At 40.3% G+C, this 23,456-nt stretch overlaps 3 protein-coding genes across 3 annotated transcripts in view; 2 read left to right on the forward strand and 1 right to left on the reverse strand.

Moving 5' to 3' along the window:
- LOC146635286 (V-set and immunoglobulin domain-containing protein 8-like) overlaps positions 1–23,456 on the forward strand; it is a 108,766-nt gene that overhangs the window by 82,602 nt on the left and 2,708 nt on the right. The gene's annotated exons all lie outside the window — the stretch shown is intronic.
- The window catches only part of LOC146635289 (Fc receptor-like protein 5), a 92,592-nt gene that overhangs the window by 32,244 nt on the left and 36,892 nt on the right, over positions 1–23,456 (reverse strand). Inside the window, exons 2-4 of the mRNA XM_085345927.1 lie at positions 17,455–17,490; positions 17,025–17,288; positions 16,685–16,945 (exon numbers count right to left, since the gene is read on the reverse strand). Of these exons, the coding sequence (XP_085202053.1) occupies positions 16,685–16,945; positions 17,025–17,288; positions 17,455–17,490 (561 nt within the window). The remainder of the gene's footprint in view (positions 1–16,684; positions 16,946–17,024; positions 17,289–17,454; positions 17,491–23,456) is intronic.
- Positions 306–7,232, forward strand: LOC146635291 (alpha-2,8-sialyltransferase 8F-like). Its single transcript, XM_085345589.1, has 7 exons — positions 306–391; positions 2,506–2,577; positions 2,961–3,035; positions 5,981–6,122; positions 6,389–6,501; positions 6,583–6,675; positions 6,755–7,232. The coding sequence occupies exons 1-7, from the start codon at positions 306–308 to the stop codon at positions 7,230–7,232; spliced, it is 1,059 nt and encodes a 352-aa protein (XP_085201715.1).

Here is a 23,456-nt window from a genome sequence, read left to right on the forward strand (position 1 = left end):
CTTTGCTTCTATAAGGCACAGAGTCTCAAATATCTTGATGCATGCTCAACCAGCTAAGAAAATCCCCAAAGGTTGATTCTGTTCATCTGGACACATTTTCAGCGGGAGAAATATTTCGTCACCCATCCAAGTGACTTCTTCTTCTCCTATAGTAATGATTAACTCAGAATGCCTACTCATTTTATGAATCATAAACCACCAGACAGTTAAACCGGGCAGATAACCGTATCAACATATGAGGTAAAAGTACATAAAAAAAGCTGAGTTAAAGCGAAGTGTTAAGAAAGGTGAAGCACTAGAGCGACATGAGGAAAAAGCTCTCGATTGTGATCAATTTTCTCTCTTTGGGGAGTCTGCTGACCACTCTTACCTGGTACGCGTTCGAGGACGGGTGAGTAATTACCTTTGTATCTTACAGATAAAAGCCAGAGGTCACGAAACAAAGTATTCTGATCAAAAGTAGCTTATGGCACTGTGATAAATGCTTCCCAACAGTTGGGAAGCTGTGTAAAATGCTAATATAAGCCTGAGGTTGCAGAAATACAAACATGCTTAATTTAAGTAGAAATACACATTTCATAAAATACTCTGGTAAAAGCTGAAGTACATGTCTTCATGTCTTTGTCATTCATTCTTTCACACGTAACCACAAACCTCAGCTCTCACTCTGTATTTCCTTCTAAGGGAATAACATAGTATTTGGTATATATATATATATATATGTTTATATATATGTTTGTTTTGTTTACATTGTTCTTTTGATATGAGTTTTGTTGTGCAGTGAAAATAAGGTTAGAGTCACATGACCGGTTTACTCTGACTACACAACATTATTGGTACTGATTTGTAAATAACTGGACATGAATAACTTGTATATTACCTAATATTACACAAAAGTATATTTCTAATTAACTTGGCTGCACTTAATTTCTTTTGACAATACTTTTTTTTTTTAGTTAGGATTCATTTTGAAAGAAAGGCAGACGTAAAATGTAAAGTGAAATACAAAGTCATATATAGTATGGTGTTGTAAAGAGCTGAGAAACCACAAAGTGGGGAATCTACAAAGAGGTACTGAACCTTCAGATGTTGCTGTAGCCTAAGAGTGTGCAGTCATATTCGTTGTGTTCCCACTAGTGCTGTCAGCATTAATCTGAAATGATGTTAATGCCACAACGCGGCAAATTGCCCCGTGCGTGGGGCTGGACGGCCAACACGTTAACGAGCAAACTCCGTTAACGCGGTAGCTCGTTAACGGAGATTTGCCGTGTTGTGTTAACGTCATAACGCTGACAGCACTAGTGGGAACAAAATGAATATGAATGCACATTTACGCCGACATCATCCTAGTGCAAAGACAAGTGGAAGCAGACAAAAACAACAAGCACGCATGCTACAAACTTTACCCGAGTCATTTAGACAGCCGTTAGCACATGATTCTCATTATGGGGACCTGATATGTTTAATATGCTGCTGAGAATATAGCCCAGAAGAAGCGTATAGTATAGCTTTTACTTTGGAAAGAGACATTTCTCTGTAATAAACTCTCTTTTCCAAAGATGAGTGATTTCTCGATCAGATAGATTTATTTTTTTATTACTTTGTTTCAGCAACATTAAATTTAAAAACTGTACTTTTGAGTTAAAGTATATATTTTAATAAATGAAAAATTAAAAAAGCATGAACATTTTTTTTGTATTGAAAAAATATCGAACCGTGACACCAAAGTATCGAACCGAACCGTGAATTTTGTGTATCGTTGCACCCCTAATATATATATATATATATATATATATATATATATATATATATATATATATATATATATATATTTTTTTTTTTTTTTTTTTAGGGGTGCAACGATACACAAAATTCATGATATTCAATATTTTTACCCCATTTAGAATCCCCATTTAGCATTCCTATATGGCTATATAATCAATATCAACAGTGACTGTAAGAAATACAATTTTAAATAGCTCAACATCAACAACAGCAATACTGCAGACTAACTAAATTTCCCCTTGTGGAGACAGTTAAAGGATTATTCTATTCTATACTATTCTATTCTATTCTATTCTATACTGTTCTATTCTATACTATTCTGTTTAGCCTGCACCAAACTGTCTGTACTTTATAGCACAGCAGCTGCCAATAACACAGTTGGTATATTCGAGTTGACATTTAAGACTATTAAAAAACAAAACAAAACAAACAAACAAACAAAAACCTCATTGTGTATAGATACAATATCTGATACAAACATCTCTCAAGTGAATTAAGGCATTACTTGTAATCTTTAAATTTCCAACAACTCATAGACCCCTCTAATAATATCTTAAATATTTAACATACATAAGAACAGGGATCAGATTTAATAAATGAGTTAAAATCACAAATTACCTCCCGTGAGATGTAAACAAAGCAAGAACAACAGAAAAAAAAAAAGACCAAAGAAGGGTTCAAGAAAGAGTCATAATTTTATCTCTTATTTGTTTCTCACAGTTTTGTCGAGCTTCACCGACCAAATCCTCAAAGAAGTGCCCCAAAGCCCTCTGAACTTTGTAAAGGCTGCAAGTAAGAGCAAACATTGCCATGACTTTCTCATTAAGAAATTAAAATTTTTATGTCAAGATTAAGTCATGTAAGCCCCCTGCAGGAAGGAGTAGGTCTAAGGAGCTTGGAAAGAAAAGTGTCAGAACTTCTTTATTTTTCTTGAAAACGTCAACATGGTCAACATGACCCCCCTTGGGGGACACTGCCACCACATCCACCATTTGCTCTTTGAACTGAAGAAGCTTCTCGGGTGAGAGGTGAAACGTCTTAAAGACAATTTTTAAAAGTCCAGACGCTTTTCTTTTCAAGCTCCTTAGACTATGATGACCTGGATGACTGAGAACCTTCACAGACACCCAGTGCAGGAAGGTTACTAAATGTACTGGAATGCTTGTGCATTACAGGGAAGTCATTGATGAAGTGAAAAAGCTCTACAATCCAACGTGGGAAAAGCATGAGGAGAATTACCACAGATTCAGGTAAGACCTAACATCCTGATATTATTGATTGATGGTTGAATTTTTTTTTATGTGAATTTCTGGTTAATAATAAATAAATAAATAAAAACTGCCTGAAGCTAGTATGTGAGTACGAGCATGGAAGATGGCAGACTACAGGAAACAGCTGCTATTTATCCTCGAATGCAGATGAGGCAGGATTACTCCTAAAGGTCTTTAAACAAGCTCTTCAGTCAAGGCTAAGAGCCATTTGCTAAACGAAACGGCTAAACAAAATTTCCCGTCAATACTAATTTTAGTTAAGAAGACACGTGAAAAGGGGACCTTTGACCAGCCCACAATTAAAAGTCTAAGACCAGCCAGAAAGAAATAAAGGTTTGGTTTACTTGTTTAGCAGACTCACACTCAGGATGTGTACAAGTGGGTGAAAAAATTGTCTGAGAGGCAACTAAATCAAGTAGAGAAAATTCTCTTGCAAAAATGTTGAACTTTGCTGTGATGTAGAGACAAATTCCACTAGTGGAGCTGATCACAGCCACAGATTCAGAAACCTGAACCAACACTGTGGATGTGGACGCAGAGCAACTGCGAATGATGGTTTTGGCCTCCTCAGCAATGCAAATCTTCCAGCATCCATGGAGGAGAGGAAGGCGGTCGTGTCGCTTAGTGCGGGCAACATAATCGTCATCTGACAGACAAGAGTGGGCCCAAGGTTTTACAAAATTGTTGGGTTTTTGAGAAAGACAAATAAGTACATTTTATTACATTTATTAAGCAATTCAAGGTTCAAGGTTAAAACGGCTGCCTTGTCTGTGCTCACTCAGGAGACCCAAATGAACAAAGAGCACCACAGGGAGGGGGGAAGGAAAAGGAAAGTGGGGAAGAGAGCTTCTTTATGGGCCTCTTTCTTCTAACAGAGTCAGTCTTAAAGTGTTGAACCTTCTGGTGCAATCAGCAGTCCAGGCAGACCATCCCCCTCAAATTCCTCAGAGAAGGAGCTTCTGTCTGTGCCTGTTGTTGTCAGTGTTATGGACTACTTCCAACACTTCTTACTAGTCTACAATACATAACTGTGTGTGGTAAAGGATAAAACAAACGTGTGATGTTAATTTTGACATAATAGCCTTAAGGATAAAAATAAATTCCAGCTGGATCTAAGGGTAACTCTTTGAGACTTTTATAATGGTGTGATTTCAGCCATTCCAGAGCTCCGTGTGAATGATTCTAATGCCGTTGGTCTATTGGATCATAACAATCATTAAAGTGTTTTGATATTTATGCAAAGGTACTGTTTAAGTTTGAGGAAACCTGCAGTCAGCTGAGAATGAAGAAGTCACTTGGATGAGTGGTAAAATGAAAAGCAAATATTCAGATGAACCCAATTACCATCCTGGGACTTTTGAGTTCACACACACATCCTGTTCCCACATCACCATTGCACTAACAATGATCATGCATTTTTTGACAGATGGCTGAGTGAGGCATAGAGAATTTAAGCCCCATGGGAGTGTCCCCTAAGAAACCTTGGCTAATCATGGCCTACACCTGTTTTCACACCTTGACTCGTGTGGTTAGGTAGAGAATCAATAGGGGGTCCATTGTCCCTTTTGGGGGGACACTCCCATAGGGCTTAAATCTGGGACTCTCCACCATTTGAACTTAAATTAAAGAAGCTTCTCGGATGAGAGGTGAAACGTCTTCAAGCAACTTAAAGAAGTCCAGACGCTTTCCTTTCCAAGCTCCTCAGAGCACCTCATAAAATATATGGCTCTTAAAGTAACACCCTTATGACCGACATTAAAGTACACTGGTATAGGCCTATTTAACACCACATACAGTTTACACAAGACAATTTTATCTCTTATATGAATGTTATTTATTTTAACTGTCATAAACAGGATGTAACAAGCGATGTTAATAATAACTGTACTGCATTAAAACATTCACAGCAGGTGGGATCCCCAACCTTTAATTGATGATGTATGAACTCTGCTTCCAGGTCCAAACTACTATGCGTGTTTTTAACATATTTTAATGTTTTGGTTTCTTGTTCTATTTAATCTGAACAAGCCCTCTTTAGAGGAAGCAGAGATGAGTTTGAGGAGGGCCAGAAAGTAGAGCAGGAACGTGAATGCTCAGAGGAGGACAAACCAGCTTCTGGGATGCTTGAGCAAGGGCAAAATGAGAACACCCAACATTCATTAAGGATAAGAAGTGATATGTAATATGTCTTGATGCAATGCTCAGTCATCCAGGTAAGTAATTCTGTTCACGTAGTGTTTTCATTGGAAGAAATGTTTCGTCACTCATCCAAGTGACTCCTTGAGTCTCAGCTGACTGCAGGTTTCCCCAATCTATAAACAGCACATTTGCACAATGACTGAAACTAGCACCACTGAATGAACAATGAAAACGGGACAACCTGCAATCAGCTGAGACAGAAGAAGCCACTTGTATGAATGACGAAGCATTTCTCCCACTGAAAGCGCTACGTCCAGATGAACAGACCACTCAGAAGTTGTGATTTGGTACAGATGTATGAAGACAGTCATTCCTCCATGGTCTCGGCAGATTGAGTCCGTCTTGTCACATTTAAGAGAGCTCTCACTTTCCAGAGGGCATCATTTGTTTACCCTGATCAGAGACATTAGGATCATTTGCTACATTGAAGGACTGTCTAAATTTAAAGAATCTGTCTTGACTTCTTGAATTGGCTGGAACTATTATATCCATATCCTAGAATATCTGAGTCATGCTGTTAGCAAAGATAAGTTGAAAAATATTTTCAGCTTCATTTCCTCCTGTGTTCCTCCAGTGACTACCTCCTCGTGTTTTCTTCCTCTGATTTTTCCATGCCTTAAGTTTTTACTGTCTTGCAAATCTTTCATCTCAACACCAAAACTAATTTTACACTTTTTTATGCTTAGTTTTATTTTATTTTTCTCATTTGTTTTTAATTTATCAAGATTACAGCTGAGCATCAATTGCAATGGATCCAACAATGGCATTGTCACTCAGGAAAACACTCCAGTGGGATCTAAGATTGTTTGTGACAAGGACAGGAGTGTCATCTCTGTGACCCCGGAGCTTTTCAAAATCTTTATAAAAGTATGTTATTCCTAAACACAGGAACCGGTCTTGTAATTTGTTGTCTATGAATGAACTAGTATGAAGACAAAATTTGCTGCATGTTTCATGCCTCTGTTGTTCTTCAAATTTTCAAACATGACTTGACTACGTTTTGTCATCATCCTTAAAGGATTAAATCACATCAGTTCCTGAATACAATGAGTAGTTGTCTTTCACACACTGTATGTTACAAGCACTGTAAATGTTGCTCTTTGTTATTTATAATCTGCTGATGTCACTTCCAGGAGAATCCTTTCTCAAAAAAGAGATGGGACACTTGTTCAATTGTTGGGAGCGGTGGGATTCTAACAAACAGCGGCTGTGGGAAAATGATTGATTCAGCTGATTTTGTTATTAGGTGAGAAAGATGTTCACTGTAAGGAATGGAAATCGTGATGAGGCCTCTTCTCTCTGTAAGTAATATTTCATGTTATTTCAGGTGCAACCTTCCTCCTCTGGAAAATGAATTTCACAATGATGTCGGCAGGAAGACTAACCTTGTGACAGCAAACCCAAGCATCTTCATGCAAAAGTGAGCAATTAATGAACCCGACATTGAACCGACTTGTTAGTTTATGTCTTGTTGCTTTAAGTCATGCATTAATTTGCAGGTATGGGTCACTGACGGGACGTCGCCGGGCGTTTGCAGACAGTCTCCAACAGTATGGCAACTCCCTGCTTCTCTTTCCTTGCTTCTCCTATGGTGGTACTCGCCCAGCGTGTCAGCGGGCTGTGTATGCCATTGAGGACATGGATATCCCTATCCAACCAATCTTCATAAACCCTAGGTATCTCGAAAGACTGGTCAAATTCTGGCAATCTCTGGGGTTAAAGGAATATCGACCTAGCACTGGATTATATATGACTACCCTGGCACTGGAATTTTGTGAAACGGTGCATTTGTATGGATTCTGGCCATTTAGTAATCACCCAGATAAACTCTTTCCCCTGACTAACCACTACTATGATAATGTACCCTATGATAGGAAAGTCCATGCAATGCCAAAAGAGTTTTCCCAATTGGTGGAGCTGCATAATAAGGGGGTGCTCAAGCTTCACCTTGGAGACTGTAAATCAGATCAGGTCTAGTTTTGAATTTTGCAATAACAAAAGAATATGTTCAAGTATCCAACTGAGAGGCCAAGACATTTGCACTCAAATCCAAATGTATTAGAGAGATGTACACTACTTATTATTTCAACAGTCTTTCTTTTAATTATTGTTCCATTTCATGTGTTAGAAATAAGGTTTTTTTGCTAAAGTTTCTTTTTAACAACATTTGCAGTGCATGGTCATGATAAAGTTGATACACTCCTCGTTAGAAGGAGGGTACAATACGCTACAAGAAAATAAAATAGAGACTTTAAATAGAAATTGAGAAATCACAATTTGCTTTTAAGCCACTACTTCTGTTACAACCTTTATATTACTCTGCTAGTGGTCACTTTTGGTTCTGCCGGAGGTTTCTTCCTGTTAAAAGGGAGTTTTTCCTTCCCACTGTTGCCAAAGTGCTGCTCATAGGGGGTCATATGATTGTTGGGTTTTTCACCATATGTATTATTATAGGATATACTGTACAATATAAAGCACCTTGAGGCGACTGTTGTTGTGATTTAGCGCTATATAAATACAATTGAATAGAATAGAATAGAATAGAATAGAATAGAAGAGCATTCATAACTTATGGGAATTAGCAATTTTTTCAGTTAAGTTCATGTCTTTAAACAAGGTAAAAAAAAATGGACACCCCCGTTATATTTTTTGTGCTTATTATGTCTTGTTATATTTGCTGAATCAGTGTTATCCATTACACTTTACATGTTCTATGGCATTACTTAAAGATACCACTAGATGGCGCATAATGCTCAGGAGCAGTAAACCCCCTTTGGAGGCAAATCTGCAGAATAAATCCTGCAGTTGAAACTGTAAACAAGCTCATGATCTGTGCCTCTTTATTTTAATGCACAGCTGCAGGATCTAGGATTGCACACCTCCCAGCCACCTGTCAGACCAGGGGGCACAACACAGTCAACTTATCAATTCTAAATCCACAGAAAATTTACATTTTTAAGACTTTGAAAGTACTGATAGAATTGTTTACCTGTGAGCCTGCAGTACATTGCATTTGTTACGATGCAGCTAAAGAGTCAACTGTCACAGCAAACTAGCTTTCACTAGATTGTTCTTTAAAACATACAGATGTGGCTCTGATCCATTTGTTGTCAGTTTTTATGACAGGCACAGATTCATCATTGTCTTTATGGAAACTATGTACAAAAATGCAGTTTAAAATGTGTCTAAAGAACTAATATATATGATCAAACCTGATTTATATCTATTAAAGTAGTACTTTACCCTGAACAATGAATTTGTTTTGTATTTGTATCCATGAAATTAAGTCAGTGAAAAAAACACTTTATATTTGAATTTATTAACTTTGCTGCTTCACATGAATTTTGTTAATAATAAGCATTACATTTGTTTTTTCATTGTCATTTAATCATACACAGCAACATAATGACTCACAATTGTGCAACTTACAGGCAAATATCACGATCAAACACGACACTTACAACCAGTGTTGGTCAAGTTACTTGAAAAAAGTAATCAGTAACTAATTACTGATTACTTCCACAAAAAAGTAATCCTGTTACTTTACTGATTACTTATTTTCAAAAGTAATTAATTACTTAGTTACTTAGTTACTTTTTAAAAACACGATTTACAACCTGAAGAGGTGATAAAGCGATAGATCTTTCAGCCCAATTCTATTTTTTCTGCATAATCCATCATACAAAATGTAATCAAATGGAAAAGTCTCTTTTAAAACTTGTTTTATTAGTTTTAACCTTTTAACTTTATGCATCAAGCAAACATTTAATTATATGCAACATTCTCTGACTTGAAGAAATTAGTTTAACATTTAAACCTATTTTCTGCACATTCCAGCACAGAAAATAAAATATTTTTTGTGTTTACACTCAGTCTTTCAAATAGATGCAAGTAAAACACAGCAGAAAATAAATAAAGTCAAAGACTAGCGGTCCTTTTGCTCTATTTTCACTTGTAAAGCAGGACTGACGTAGGCGGAGGTTTACCCTGGTGCAGGTGTGCCGTGGTCAGTGGAAGAATCCGCGAGTTTCTCTGTGAGTTTCCCATTACCTCGTAGCTACTCGGTGCTTGCTTGGAAGTTTAGGGGTTTTTTCGCTGTCAAAAGAAGTTTTCTTCCCACGCACAACGGACACTAATGTTTTTGTCACTTTTTATGGAATCAAACTCAAAGTAAGGTCAGTACTTCCACGCTTTAAACGCTGCACACTCTCTCCCACAATCGATATGTTATCCATTGTTGCTCTGCACACAGCTGTTGTCACTAACGGCGCACTCGCTTACGTCACTGTCATGAGACATTCTCGCAAAAAAATCATGGTTTTAGTAACTCAGTAACGCAGCGTTCCTACGGGAAAGTAACGGTAATCTAATTACCGTTTTTGCAATAGTAATCCCTTACTTTACTAGTTACTTGAAAAAAGTAATCAGATTACAGTAACGCGTTACAAGTAACGCGTTAATGCCCTTCTCTGCTTACAACTGCATCAAAAACATGACCTGTTTGAACATTTATCCTCACAATATATGTAATATTTACTTCTTTTTCTTTGGTAAAACTGACATAATAGCAATAAACTGAAGAACAATGTAGTAGCAAAGCAATCAGCCATAGAAGTTTAAAAGAAAATCTATACCCTGTGTCCACAGACACTGAAAAACACGCTAAGATGAATGTGTGCAGCTGCATAAGTCGAAAGATATAATACTATGGAGGCATGCTTAGTTTGAAAAACAACTAAAGTAAAGTCTCATAAATTCAATTTCCCTGAATCAAAATGTACAAATAGACACGTCCAGTTTGTTCTAAATATATTCTGTGCACTGTCGACCTTCTGAATGATGTTCATGCTGTTTACAGTCTGGTTAAAGTGAAGAGAAGTGCGCACGGGTTTGCCACAACGCCTCAAATTTTTGATCAGAAATCTTTGTAAAACCCACAGAACCACACAAATAAGAACAAAGAAATGAGACCAAAGCTAACTGATCCTGCAGAGAAACCAGATAATTGCTGTGGTGATAAAGACAATTATTATTATTGCTTTTTGTTTTAGTCTTTAAAGGTTTTTTTAATAAAAAAATCTTTTTCGCTGTTGAATTGATTTTCTTGTCTCACAAAAGTTGTGTGACTGTAACTCCATGTAAAGAACAGAAGATATCTACTAATCGGTTATACAAGTAATTGTTATCTGAGGTGTTGGGTGGACGGATTCGAGACCCTCAGCTGGACTGCAGTGGTTGGACTGGTGGACTACATCTTTTAGGGGGGAGATGGCATCTGGCTCTGATGGAAACTCTGAAAAGACAAACATCATTATGTCAATTTAACAGGTTTAAACACAGTTCTTGGTGTTTTCTTTTTCCTGCTCCACTAATTAAAGAAAGTGCATCTCAGCTTTTTCAATACTGACGCAAAACCCCAAAATATGCTGCGCCAAAAACTGGTCTGCCCGAAGAATCGAGCGCCCCGGCACAAATGCCAAAACGTCACAGTCTATATATGCCTACAGGCCAGTGGACACTCTTTCAATGATGAGGATGTACACATGAAAGCTGGTTTGAGCAGAAAGTCATGGAGACCATTTATGTGAAAAGGGCCTAAGGTTACATCTGCCACCATCTTACAATGCTGTGATTGCAGCATTTACGACACCAACTCTCTGCCATCTATAATCCAGTTTTGAGATCCCTTCCCAGACGCCTTAACGCCCACTCACATCCTGGGCCATCTGACCTCAGGAATTCACATGACAAGGTGGGGCCAGGTTTCACAATGAACACACCCGAAACTCTGGCTGATTGGGTCCCACACCCAATTTCACACCTTGGCTCAGGTGATTAGAGGATCATCGGGGGGTCCTTTTGTCCCTCTGTGGGGGGTCACTCCCACTAGGTTTATATCTGGGACTCTCCACCATTTGACCTTAGAACTGAAGAAGCTTCTCGGATGAGAGGTGAAACGTCTTCAAGCAACTTAAAGAAGTCCAGACGCTTTTCTTTGCAAGCTCCTTTGACAATGCTGTGATTGCAGCCATTCCCCAACTCTCTGTGACTGGCACTCATGGCCATTGATCAGTGTCCTTTTGATACAGACTAAAATATCAACGTGCTGGGATCTTGTTCTGATTCGGAACAATGACAGAGACAAAGGAGAGAAGCCGCACCTGTTGACTTTGATTTGTTTCTCTTGTCTTTCACGATTTGTGAATAAGTGGTGTTTTTTTCCTCACTGTTGAGTAGAGTGCATACTGATTTATCCCTGCGGAACAAAACACACAGAGGACATCGATGCAAGTTATACAGCCTGAAAGCTACCTCTGCGGCTGATTTGAATAAGATACAAAAATCATCCACGTCCTTTATCTATATCTATGTGTTCTTTTTAGTATCAGTCAATTTACATCTGTATATAAAAAGCTGGAGAGGCTGAGGACGATGGACTAAATTCTGGAGGCTCATGTCTATTAATAAAAATGCACTGGAGTGTTTTCATCAGAAACTGGAATCCACAGAGCTGTTAGTTTCCTGTTAATCATAGGCTAAAAACAATAGATGCTCCCTGTTATGGTTCATCAACAAACACACAACAACTACTTTCGACCTGTTTAAAAAAATACTTAGCGCTTTATGCTCAAGTGGGGTCTGGAGACTATCCCAGGCTTAGTGTGAAAGATGCGATACAAAACAGACTGTAGCAAGACAAACTATCCACACTCAATCACAATCACTCGAGAATCACCAAATAACTTCACTCATATGTCTTAGGCAGTGGGACTAAGCTGGAGCGCCCAGAGAGAACCCACACAGACACGAGGAGAATGATGTAAACAGAAAGGTCAAAGGTCAATTGGCGGTCAAAAGGTAGCTGAAGGATGAGCTATTTGTTTATTTGAATGATTTATTTATTCGATTCAGTAAAACGACTAGATGTTGTAGTCCCTGATAATGCATTGCTTTAAATGGCGAGAATCTTGAGGGATGGATGTTTTGAGGAAAGGCAGCCCAGAGACATCGTTGTGTGCCTCAACTTTCCGTCTTTAACCCAGGCTAATCTGCCATTTTTAGGGGGATTAGACTTCTGATCTACTACTTTTACAATAATTGATTACACAGCGGTGAAGAGTAGACTTTATCAAAGTAGATGTCTTTCTGAAAGCACTGTAACTAAGTTTAAGAATATAATCCACCCACTGTTATCATCTCCAATGCCCTGTACCAACACAGAGCAGAGCAGCTATCTGAACGCTACCCCAACAGAGGTCGATTTTCTTGTTAATAATTTCACCTCCTCACTACGTACGACTCTGGATACTGTAGCTCCTGTGAAAACTAAGGCCTCAAATCAGAAGTACCTGACTCCGTGGTATAATTCTCAAACACGTACCCTAAAGCAGATGACTCGTAATCTGGAGAGGAAATGGCGTGTCACAAATCTAGAGGATCATCATTTAGCCTGGAGAAATAGTTTGCTGCTTTATAAGAAAGCCCTCCGCAAAGCCAGAACATCTTACTATTCATCACTGATTGAAGAAAATAAGAACAACCCCAGGTTTCTCTTCAGCACTGTAGCCAGGCTGACAAAAAGTCAGAGCTCTTTTGAGCCAACAATCCCTTTAACGTTAACTAGTAATGACTTCATGAACTTCTTCACAAATAAAATTTTTATCATTAGAGAAAAAATTACCAATAATCATCCCACAGATGTAATATTATCTACAGTTACTCTTAGTACCATTGATGTTAAGTTAGACTCTTTTTCTCCAATTGATCTTTCTGAGTTAACTTCAATAATTACTTCCTCCAAACCATCAACGTGTCTTTTAGACCCTATTCCTACAAAACTGCTCAAAGAAGTCCTGCCATTAATTAATTCTTCGATCTTAAATATGATCAACCTATCTCTAATAATCGGCTATGTACCACAGGCCTTCAAGCTGGCTGTAGTTAAACCTTTACTCAAAAAGCCATCTCTAGACCCAGCAGTCTTAGCTAATTATAGGCCAATCTCCAACCTTCCTTTCATATCAAAAATCCTTGAAAGAGTAGTTGTCAAACAGCTAACAGATCATCTGCAGAGGAATGGTTTATTTGAAGAGTTTCAGTCAGGTTTCAGAGCTCAGCACAGCACAGAAACAGCTTTAGTGAAGGTTACAAATGATCTTCTTATGGCCTCTGACAGTGGACTCATCTCTGTGCTTGTCCTGCTAGACCTCAGTGCAGCGTTCGATACTGTTGACCATAATATCCTATTAGAGCGATTAGAACATGCTGTAGGTATTACAGGTACTGCGGTGCAGTGGTTTGTATCATATCTATCTAATAGACTCCAGTTTGTGCATGTAAATGGAGAGTCCTCTTCACACACTGAGGTTAATTATGGAGTTCCACAGGGTTCAGTGCTAGGACCAATTCTGTTTACATTATACATGCTTCCCTTAGGCAGCATCATTAGAAGACATAGCATACATTTTCACTGCTATGCAGATGACACCCAGCTCTATCTGTCCATGAAGCCAGATAACACACACCAATTAGTTAAACTGCAGGAATGTCTTAAAGACATAAAGACCTGGATGGCCGCTAACTTTCTGCTTCTTAATTCAGATAAAACTGAGGTTATTGTACTCGGCCCTGAAAATCTTAGAAATATGGTATCTAACCAGATTCTTACTCTGGATGGCATTACCTTGGCCTCCAGTAACGCGGTGAGGAACCTTGGAGTCATTTTTGACCAGGACATGTCCCTCAACGCACATATTAAACAAATATGTAAGACTGCTTTCTTCCATTTGCGCAACATCTCTAAAATTAGAAATATCCTGTCTCAGAGTGACGCTGAAAAACTAGTTCATGCATTTATTACTTCCAGGCTGGACTACTGTAATTCATTATTATCAGGACGTCCAAAAAACTCCCTGAAAAGCCTTCAGCTAATCCAAAATGCTGCAGCAAGAGTCCTGACAGGGACTAGAAAGAGAGAGCATATTTCTCCTGTTTTGGCTTCCCTTCATTGGCTTCCTGTTAAATCCAGAATTGAATTCAAAATCCTGCTCCTCACATACAAGGTCTTAAATAATCAGGCCCCATCTTATCTTAATGACCTTGTAGTACCATATCACCCTATTAGAGCGCTCCGCTCTTGCTCTGCAGGCCTACTTGTTGTTCCTAGAGTATTTAAAAGTAGAATGGGAGGGAGAGCCTTCAGTTTTCAGGCCCCTCTTCTGTGGAACCAGCTTCCAGTTTGGATTCAGGAGACAGACACTATCTCTACTTTTAAGATTAGGCTTAAAACTTTCCTTTTTGCTAAAGCATATAGTTAGGGCTGGACCAGGTGACCGTGAATCCTCCCTTAGTTATGCTGCAATAGATGTAGTCTGCCGGGGGATTCCCATGATGCATTGAGTTTTTCCTTTCCAGTCACCTTTCTCACTCACTATGTATTAATAGACCTCTCTGCATTGACTCATATCTGTTATTAACCTCTGTCTCTCTTCCACAGCATGTCTTTATCCTGTCTTCCTTCTCTCACCCCAACCGGTCGCAGCAGATGGCCGCCCCTCCCTGAGCCTGGTTCTGCCGGAGGTTTCTTCCTGTTAAAAGGGAGTTTTTCCTTCCCACTGTCGCCAAAGTGCTTGCTCATAGGGGGTCATATGATTGTTGGGTTTTTCTCTGTATCTATGAAGCGCCTTGAGGCGACTTTTGTTGTGATTTGGCGCTATATAAATAAAATTGAATTGAATTGAATTGATCTAGATTATCATATTAAGATTTGGGACACATCGCCAGTACTGGACCTTGGATTCATCGGGTGTTTCGGCCATTACCACTAGACACCCTCATCAAGGAGGCCCTGCCAGGGTTGATCAGGCCCTGGAGTGTGTCTGTGGTTTATGTTAAATTGTTATTTCTCTGCGGCGGGAATGAGGATCAGCACCTCCAAATCTGAGGCCATGGTTCTCAGCCGGAAAAGGGTGGAGTGCCCACTCCGGGTGGGGATGAGTTCCTGCCCCAAGTGGAGGAGTTCAAGTATCTCGGGGTCTTGTTCGCGAGTGATGGGAGAAGGGAGCCGGAGATCGACAGACGGATTGGGGCTGCGGCTGCAGTAATGCGGAAGCTGCACCGGTCCGTCGTGGTGAAGAGGGAGCTGAGTGTAAAAGCGAAGCTCTCAATTTACCGGTCGATCTACGTTCCTACCCTCACCTATGGCCACGAGCTGTGGGTAGTGACCGAAAGAACGAGATCGCGGATACAAGCGGCAGAAATGAGCTTCCTCCGAAGGGTGGCTGGCCTCTCCCTTAGAGATAGGGTGAGAAGTTCGGCCATCCGGGAGGGGCTCAGAGTAGAGCAGCTGCTGCTCCACATCGAAAGGAGCCAGCTGAGGTGGTCCGGGCATCTGACAAGGATGCCCCCTGGGCGCCTCCTGGGTGAGGTGTTCCAGGCATGTCCCACCGGGAGGAGGCCCCGGGGCAGACCCAGGACACGCTGGAGAGATTATATCTCTCGGCTGGCCTGGGAACGCCTTGGTGTTCCCCCGGATAAGCTGGAGGAGGTGGCTGGGGAGAGGGAGGTCTGGGCCTCTTTGCTTAGGCTGCTGCCCCCGCGACCCGGCTCCGGATAAAGCGGATGAAGATGGATGGATGGATGGATGTTATTTCTCTTCTTCTTTCTTCTGTTTAGTTTCCTACAGTTCATCTATTCACTGGAACTGAGACATAATACCTAACTCTTTAGCATTTATGGAGCCTCACTTCTTTAAAGGGATAGAAAAGGTGATTGAGAGAAGTAAGTCAAAGGGGACAAGATAGGAGAGAGCAGAGAGGAGAGCTGGAAGGGGGCGCCTGATCTGGCTTCCCACTCCTCCCCGCTGGATCGGGCTGTACGCTCTACCTCCCCACTGCCTCCCAGAAAAGGGAAGAAGAGCAGATAATCATTTTCATTCAATTATTTGTTCATTAGTAGAAACAAAGAACATGAACACCACCTCTGCTCTGTCCGATGTCACATAAGACGTCACTGATTGGATTGTCTTCTATAGCTTCCACTTGATTAGCTGAAGCAAACCAAAAGGAACAGCGGTATGACGCTGTGCAAGTTTTGATGACACGTTTAAAGTCATTGATATACTTGTACATAGTTCTGAAAAAACCAAACCTGAGTCAAATCCAGAGGTCCGAGTGTCACCTTCAGGTTTTCTAACATCACAAAGTTTTATCAACAGAATTATTGAAATGAGTAGAGCTGCAACACAGACTGTTAAAAAGAATGACAACACAGAGACAACAGGCGGGGAGAGTGATGTATCACAAGAGGTGCAACCAGGAGGAGGTGTGGATGTAGGTGGAGGTGTGGTGGTGTTTCTCTCTAAAATAAAGCAAACACAGTCATTAAGTTGTCGTCACATTGTGAATGTTGAAAGCTGCAGAAACACAGACAGGTGAGTGTGTCACCTGTGACAGTGATCCAGCTGGATGGAGACTCTCCATGACTGCTGATGTCACACTTGTAGAGGCCTTCATCAGACCTGGAAACATGCTGGATGGTCATGTGACCTGTAGGCTGCTTCCTGATGAGGGAGCCATCTTTATAGAAAGCAGCTGGGAGGTTGGAGGGAGTGGTCTTTGTTTTACAGAGCAGAGTGACGTCATCTCCCTCCATCACAGGGAGGACAGGACTCTGCAGGATCACTGATCCACCTCAACACAGAGACAAACTACAGCATTTCATCCATTTACACACAGCTTCATCAACACTAACTCCACACACTCAGCTTACCAGTGACTGTCAGGTTAACCATGTTACTGATGGGACCCTCTCTGGACTCACACCAGTAAACTCCACTGTCCCATTTAAAGACATCAGTGATTTTACAGGAAGAACTATTCTTTTTTCCCCAGTCATCTCCACACTGAGTCCTGTTTTCCTTGCTTGTGTTTCTCCTCAGAGTCCATCCAGCAGAGCTGTCGTCCTCCTCACAGCTCAGAGACACAAAGTCTCCTTCAAAGAACTGAGAGCTGCTGGGACTCACAGTCAGATGAGCTGTGAGGGTTAAAATAAAAATTATGTTGATCTTTTTTAAAAAATAATGCCACAAAATTATTTCTACTTTCAGTAGTTTTACATTAGTGACCCCCACTGAAAGAAGGAGTAACAGACTTGATCATTAAACATAATTGGAATAAATAAATGAAAAAAGGTTACTGACCTTGATTTGCTGCGCAGCTCAGCACTAAGATCAGAACTGAAGAGAAATAAAACAGTTCACTGAATCACCGAGAGGAAAACAATTTAGTTTTCTAAAGGTAACCAAGGAACATTAAACTCTGGTGTCTCCTTTTATTATGTGGTAACCACATATTAAGAGGAGACACTAGATTGAAGAAAAAGAAGATAGAGATGGATACGATGCACTGTAGAATCCAGGCAACAACATCACCCGAGAAGTGAGGAGAAACAGGACTACACAGTAAAGAGACCTCCAAAAGTACAGCGAGAAGTTTGGATAGACCTGCAATGAGATCAAGATGCAGAGATCCATGCCATTCGTATATAGGTGTTTTTTTTAATGTGCAGGGTAAAGAGGGCGTACCATAAACAAATACAGACAAGAGGGGTATGTTGCATCTGGGTTATAAAGTATTGAATCTGGGATAGCATTTTATAGGGCAGACACACCCAAGAACTACAAAGTAATGTCTTGATTTTTTTCTTTTTTATGCTGCTACTGTGCAAGAAAACTCTGCGGTCCTAAAAATAAAACCTGAGCAGTTAAAGTGTTTTCATCAGAAACAGGAAACTAGATCACCGCACAGCTGCTAGTTTCCTGTTAATCACAGACTGAAAAAATAGATGCTCCACACAGATTAATGCATCATCTTAGTGTTAAACGCAAACGCAGAACAACTGCGTTTGCGTTTAACACTCATAGTGCTACCTGCTCTACTTCCTGAAATAAGGCTTTTAGTTTTATTCGCTAAAGCTGAAAGTGACTTTTATGCTTTACTTGTATTGAGAATGACTTAATAATCTTGAACTAGAATATTGATTGTTAATTTAAGCTGGCAGCTGTTTAACAGACAGTCTGAGCCACAGCTTGCCTCATTGGTGAGACTGGTCTAACCCATTTACCGTGACATCAGAGGAAAGGACACCACACTGCTGCTGCATTACCAAACAAGTTGTCTGCAGGCACTGGTGACATCATACTGCTCAATTCACTCACTGAGACCACAGGCTCACTTCAGGTTTGACAGCATTTCTAGCAGGTAGCGGCAGACAGCTTGAAAGTGAATTGAGGCTGCAGTTTGGGGGAGGTCTCAGAGGGGACTGGCAGCAGGGTGGGTATATCCACAAATACTAACATATGTAGATAAAGAAACAGAAGGAAAGAAACTGGTCTCCATAAATGATCTCCGATTCTAAATGGATACTTTATATAACATTTCTTGCTAGTACTGGTTTCAACCATCTTTTGCCTTCTTCATGGCGTAAATTTATTCACCTCAGAGAATTTAGTCTATATTGACAAGATGTCATCACACAGTTGCTGAAGATTTGTCAGCTACTTGTCCACAATTCAAAGCTCTCCTTTCACCAAATCCAAAAGGTTCTCTAATGCATGTGGTGCTGTGGCACATCAGCTTTAACTTTCCACATGTTGGGTTGTCAGAAATGTTCTTCTGCACAACTTGGATGCAATAGGTGGTCAATCATACTGAGTTACAGCAATATGACTGCCCATTTGTTGTCGATTCAGTTTTGTTTATATAGCACCAATTTACAATGACAATCACCTCAAGATTTTGCCTAATATGGTTGGGCAGCAAGGTAATATACATCAACACTGGCAACAACTCATTCTTCACTCATTTAGCCTACTTTTTATTTTATTGCTTATTTATTACTGTATATCTCAAAAATCTAAAAAAGTTGATTCTGTTCATCTGGACGAAGCGTTTTCAGTGGGAGAAACCTTTCGTCGCTCATCCAAGTGACTTCTTCAGTCTCAGCTGACTGCAGGTTTTCCCAATCTCATAAGGTATGACTGAAACTAGCACCACCGACGAACATTGGGCTGTGAAGTCAGTTCAGTGATCATTAATATCCAAATTGTCACGACCATTGATCACTCGCAATATTGATCATGTTCGTCCTCAAGATGTTCTTAAGATGAATTCAGTCTGACGTAAATTTCGTGCCTTCTCCATAATAACTCATCAACAGCAGATGGTTAAAGTACAGAAATGTAAACAGAGAGAATCTACTCACAGAGATAAAGTAGAAATGTTTCCTCCATTGTTGCTCTTAGTAATCTGCTGTTTCCTCATCAGCAGTGACAACATATAGTGACCCAGTCCTTCCTCTTCATATATGTCTGTTTCCATATATAAAAGCATGTGTCATAGTCCCTGTTGGGTTATTTTAGGGCTCGCCGTTGTGGTCAGATTGTTGACACCTATGGTGGTTATCAGGATGTTAAATCAACTGTTTGCTCGCACTTCACCATGCTTAGTTTTCTCTCTCTTTCTCCTTCCTTCTACCAAGTAAGAGTTCGAAATCACGTTCAGATTTCTCTGGCATTAAATTATTGTTTTTCAGAGAGAGAGAAAAACACTAAACTAACTTATGTTTGGGAGCTCGGCGGTCCCTGCTTCTATATCAATCAATAGATCCCCCAAATACACAGACACGAGAGAAATTGATTTGGTTCCACCCATAAAAAGCTCATTTCCTTTGAGATAGTACATGTTTATGCTAGTGCGTGTCCTAATCCCACAACAAATGTACAAACCTTAGGAAATCACAGACAAGTATTTCTTGTCATTGAAAAAGGTTGCAAATTGTCGTATGTGCCACCAGCCTCAGGTTGAGACATAAACCATTTTGTATTCTTCTAATATATAGTTATCCCCCCCCCCCCCCCCCCTTTTTTTTTTCACTCTCCCTGGGTTAAGTGTTTGGCAGAAACAGCAACAGGCAATCATCAGAGCCTGAAAACCACCACACACTTAGGGTAATGGGAACCAATACAAGCCCAGATACCCCAAGTGGCTGCAGCCTAGAGTGAAGCCCAAGCCACAATGGAAACCAGTGTGTCGGACCAGAAGCACTCCAGTCAAGACCGAGTGAGAGCCAGACAGCACAACACGATCCCACCCATGTAGCACAGATGACCAGGAAGGGGAGTCCAAACTAATCTCCCTTTTTTAGTAAAGTAACTAGTGTACATGTAGTGATAAGCTGGGTTAGCTGCTGCTGATCATTTTCAGAGGTGTTGCTGAGTTCCTGCAGTGACCTGTAAGTCTGTGTTTATTGCAGTGCTGCCTGAGGGCTTCAACACCTTCAGCATTCACAGTCTGCAGCCTGGTCCTTTGTGCACTGGGACGTCTCTGGATTCTCTGAAGATGAATGGGTTAACTTAAAACCTCCCTGAGGTACTTTTTACGTCCAGTAGAGGGAGATGTTGGTTCTGCATGAATGTGAGCAGAAGCTACTCTTCCAAAGTGTCCTGCAAACTCAAGTTTTTAAAGATTTGTTGATTTGTGTATTTATACATCTGCATTTACTTCATGTTCTTTTGTTGCCGTCTCAGTCTATTGTTAGTACAGAATACATACATGTTATGTCCTGAGAACTGTCAACAGCAGGACTCAGTAAACTGTTGTCAGATAATGTTAGTCGTGGCAAATGTTAACTGGGTGTCAGGTTCATATTGTTGGATTGTCATTTATGCTTAGAAATATATATTTATATATATTTAGAAATGTATAATCATTTAGAAGTATATAATCATTTGTAGATTGAAAGAATGTCTCATCCTAGGGGGTCTGTAACAAGTCTGTGTAGTGTGAAAAGGGGAGTGCGTTCACTCCTCTTCAGAGTATTCTGGCATAGATCACCCACCTCCTAGGATCATGAGAGAGGTCGTAACTTCTTTTGCTGATATACGGTATATCAGTCCCACACACACACACATACCTACACTATGCACAGACTGGTACTCGTTGGTCACATGTATATCTATGTAAGACATCATATGTTAATGAACTCATGCATATTCATGTAACCTCAATAAAGAGCAGTGTTACGAGGAAGCAGACGAAATAACTGTGGTCAAGCGAAGGATTGGCGCTCATCCAGTTCTCTCCCTTGTGCGCGAGTGACACAAGAACTTTGCCTACTTGTTTCTTGCGTTGCTGTGCAGTAGAAATATCTTGAACGTTCCAGCAAATAGGTTTATGCTAGACAAACCCATCACTGGGTATAAGGATAAGCTATAGTTGTGACTGGGAATTCATACAACTACAGAGACACGTGTTGGGAATATGGAGTGCTGACCTCTATAAAACTAAAAACTATAAATGTGCACAGGAGGTGAAATGCCATGAAGTGGTTTTGAGTGGAGCTGAGTATAAAGGCCTGTACTATTAAACAAGCACTGTAAGTACTGTACAGTAGTTTATTGCAGTCAGGGCTCTGTGTGCGGGCAGGCGGAGATAAGGATCCAAACGCAGGACCCGGAGACTGAATTGCTACTTAATACTTCAACTTTATTGCTGGTGACGAAACAAAACATGAACTGACAAAGAGCACAGTGAACAGAAACACACAAGCAAATCTGAGGGTACAACACAACCCTGACACAAAGAAACACGGGGCTTAAATACACTGAGGAAGTCAGGAATGAGAAACAGGAGGGAGACACAGCTGGGAGACCTTCCCAATAAAACAGGAGACAAGAAACAGAGACGCAGACTTGACACTGAACTAAACTTTTACTAAACACCAGACACAACCTAAGAACTAATCTCTCACCAAGAATACCTGAAACATAGATAATATGTTTCATAGATAATGATCAACAAAACACCAGAGAATCAGAAAATAATCCATAATGCAAAAACAAGCCAAAACATAAGAAACTGAAAATGCTTGGTCAAAATCACCCAGAACCGTGACAATTGTAAAAGCACTTATGTGGATGGAGGTTCCAGGTAATCTCTAGTGAATATGACCCTTTGGGGTGGTTCTGACTCACACTGACCTAACCTCTAATTATATGATTCATTAAGCGTGTTCTGTCTGCAGATCGGAATATTTTTGGTGCTTTTCTACAAAAGCTGTAAAGGAAAACTTGTGTCCTATTGATGGGATTAACCACCAGTAAAAAAGAAGAAGAAGAAGAAAGAAACACAGAACACACGAATAAAATAAAAAACAGTCGGTGGTTTTAACTATTGAACTTTAATAATGTAACAGATTTTTTCAGCTTTGCTCAGTCTGTGGTTTAGGTTAATGTTATTCTAATTGAAGTGTTTTTAAATTGCATGCAGGGAAAGGAAATGCAATGAGAAAGACAGAGGGGAAGGAAACCTTAACCGAAAATGGCCTGCAATTGCATAGCGCTTTTCTAGTCCCTAAGGACCCCTTGACACTACATTCAGTCATCCACCCATTCACACACTGGCTACATTGTAGCCGCAGCTGCCCTGGGGTGCTCTGCGGCGAGGCTGCCAGACACTGGCGCCACTGGGCCCTCTGACCACCACCAGTAGGTAAACATGGGGTTAGTATCTTGCCCAAGGATATCTGGCATGCAGCCAGGGTGCAGCCTGGGATCGAACCACCGACCTTCTGATTAGTGGCTGACCTGCTCTGCCACCTGAGCTACAGCCACACTGAATGAATACACTGCTGCAGAGCTGGCCCTCCCTAATAGTGAGAGTTAATTCTTAAATGGAAAAATAAATAAATAAAGGCTTCATTTTATTATCAGAAAAAAATGCTGTGTAACAGCCTTTCACCCACGCCCACTGCATTGTTCCCACTTAACTCCTCCCACTCCTCACAGTCAGAATTTTTAGCTTTCTCAGCACTTTAGTTTTCATTCATCATTTCATTTATCGGAGGGTGAGAATGGTTGTGTTTCTTGGCTGGACTCTGCTCTCTGTGCGCCTGCTGGTTTGTGCCTCTCAAGGTGAGCTGTGGTCTCTACCAAAGTATCAAATATTGAGGGGGAATTTGGGATGTGGATTTTTAACCCTTAGTTGGTGTTCGTGTTTACTTCAAATGTGTTTAAAGATGTTTTCCATTAAGACTTTAAGAGTTACAGAGATTTCTATTCACAGTCCCTCATTTTCAGATGGGGGACTGTCTGTACATGTAGTTTTATGGGCAGGTGAGGTCTGGTTCCCTGTTATTTCATCA

This window comes from Diplotaxodon limnothrissa, linkage group LG3 (assembly GCF_057381915.1).
Source record: "Diplotaxodon limnothrissa isolate DT_005_m linkage group LG3, D_limnothrissa_male_GT1.1, whole genome shotgun sequence".
Classification (NCBI taxonomy): Eukaryota; Metazoa; Chordata; class Actinopteri; order Cichliformes; family Cichlidae; genus Diplotaxodon; species Diplotaxodon limnothrissa.

What these genes read in the sequence shown, in the direction of transcription:
- LOC146635291 (XM_085345589.1), top strand. Translation starts at nt 306, where the DNA reads ATGAGGAAAAAGCTCTCGATTGTGATCAATTTTCTCTCTTTGGGGAGT. An exon ending in TGGTACGCGTTCGAGGACGG is followed by an intron (nt 392 to 2,505) that starts GTGAGTAATTAC and finishes TGTTTCTCACAG; the next exon opens with TTTTGTCGAGCTTCACCGAC. An exon ending in TCAGCTGATTTTGTTATTAG is followed by an intron (nt 6,502 to 6,582) that starts GTGAGAAAGATG and finishes ATGTTATTTCAG; the next exon opens with GTGCAACCTTCCTCCTCTGG.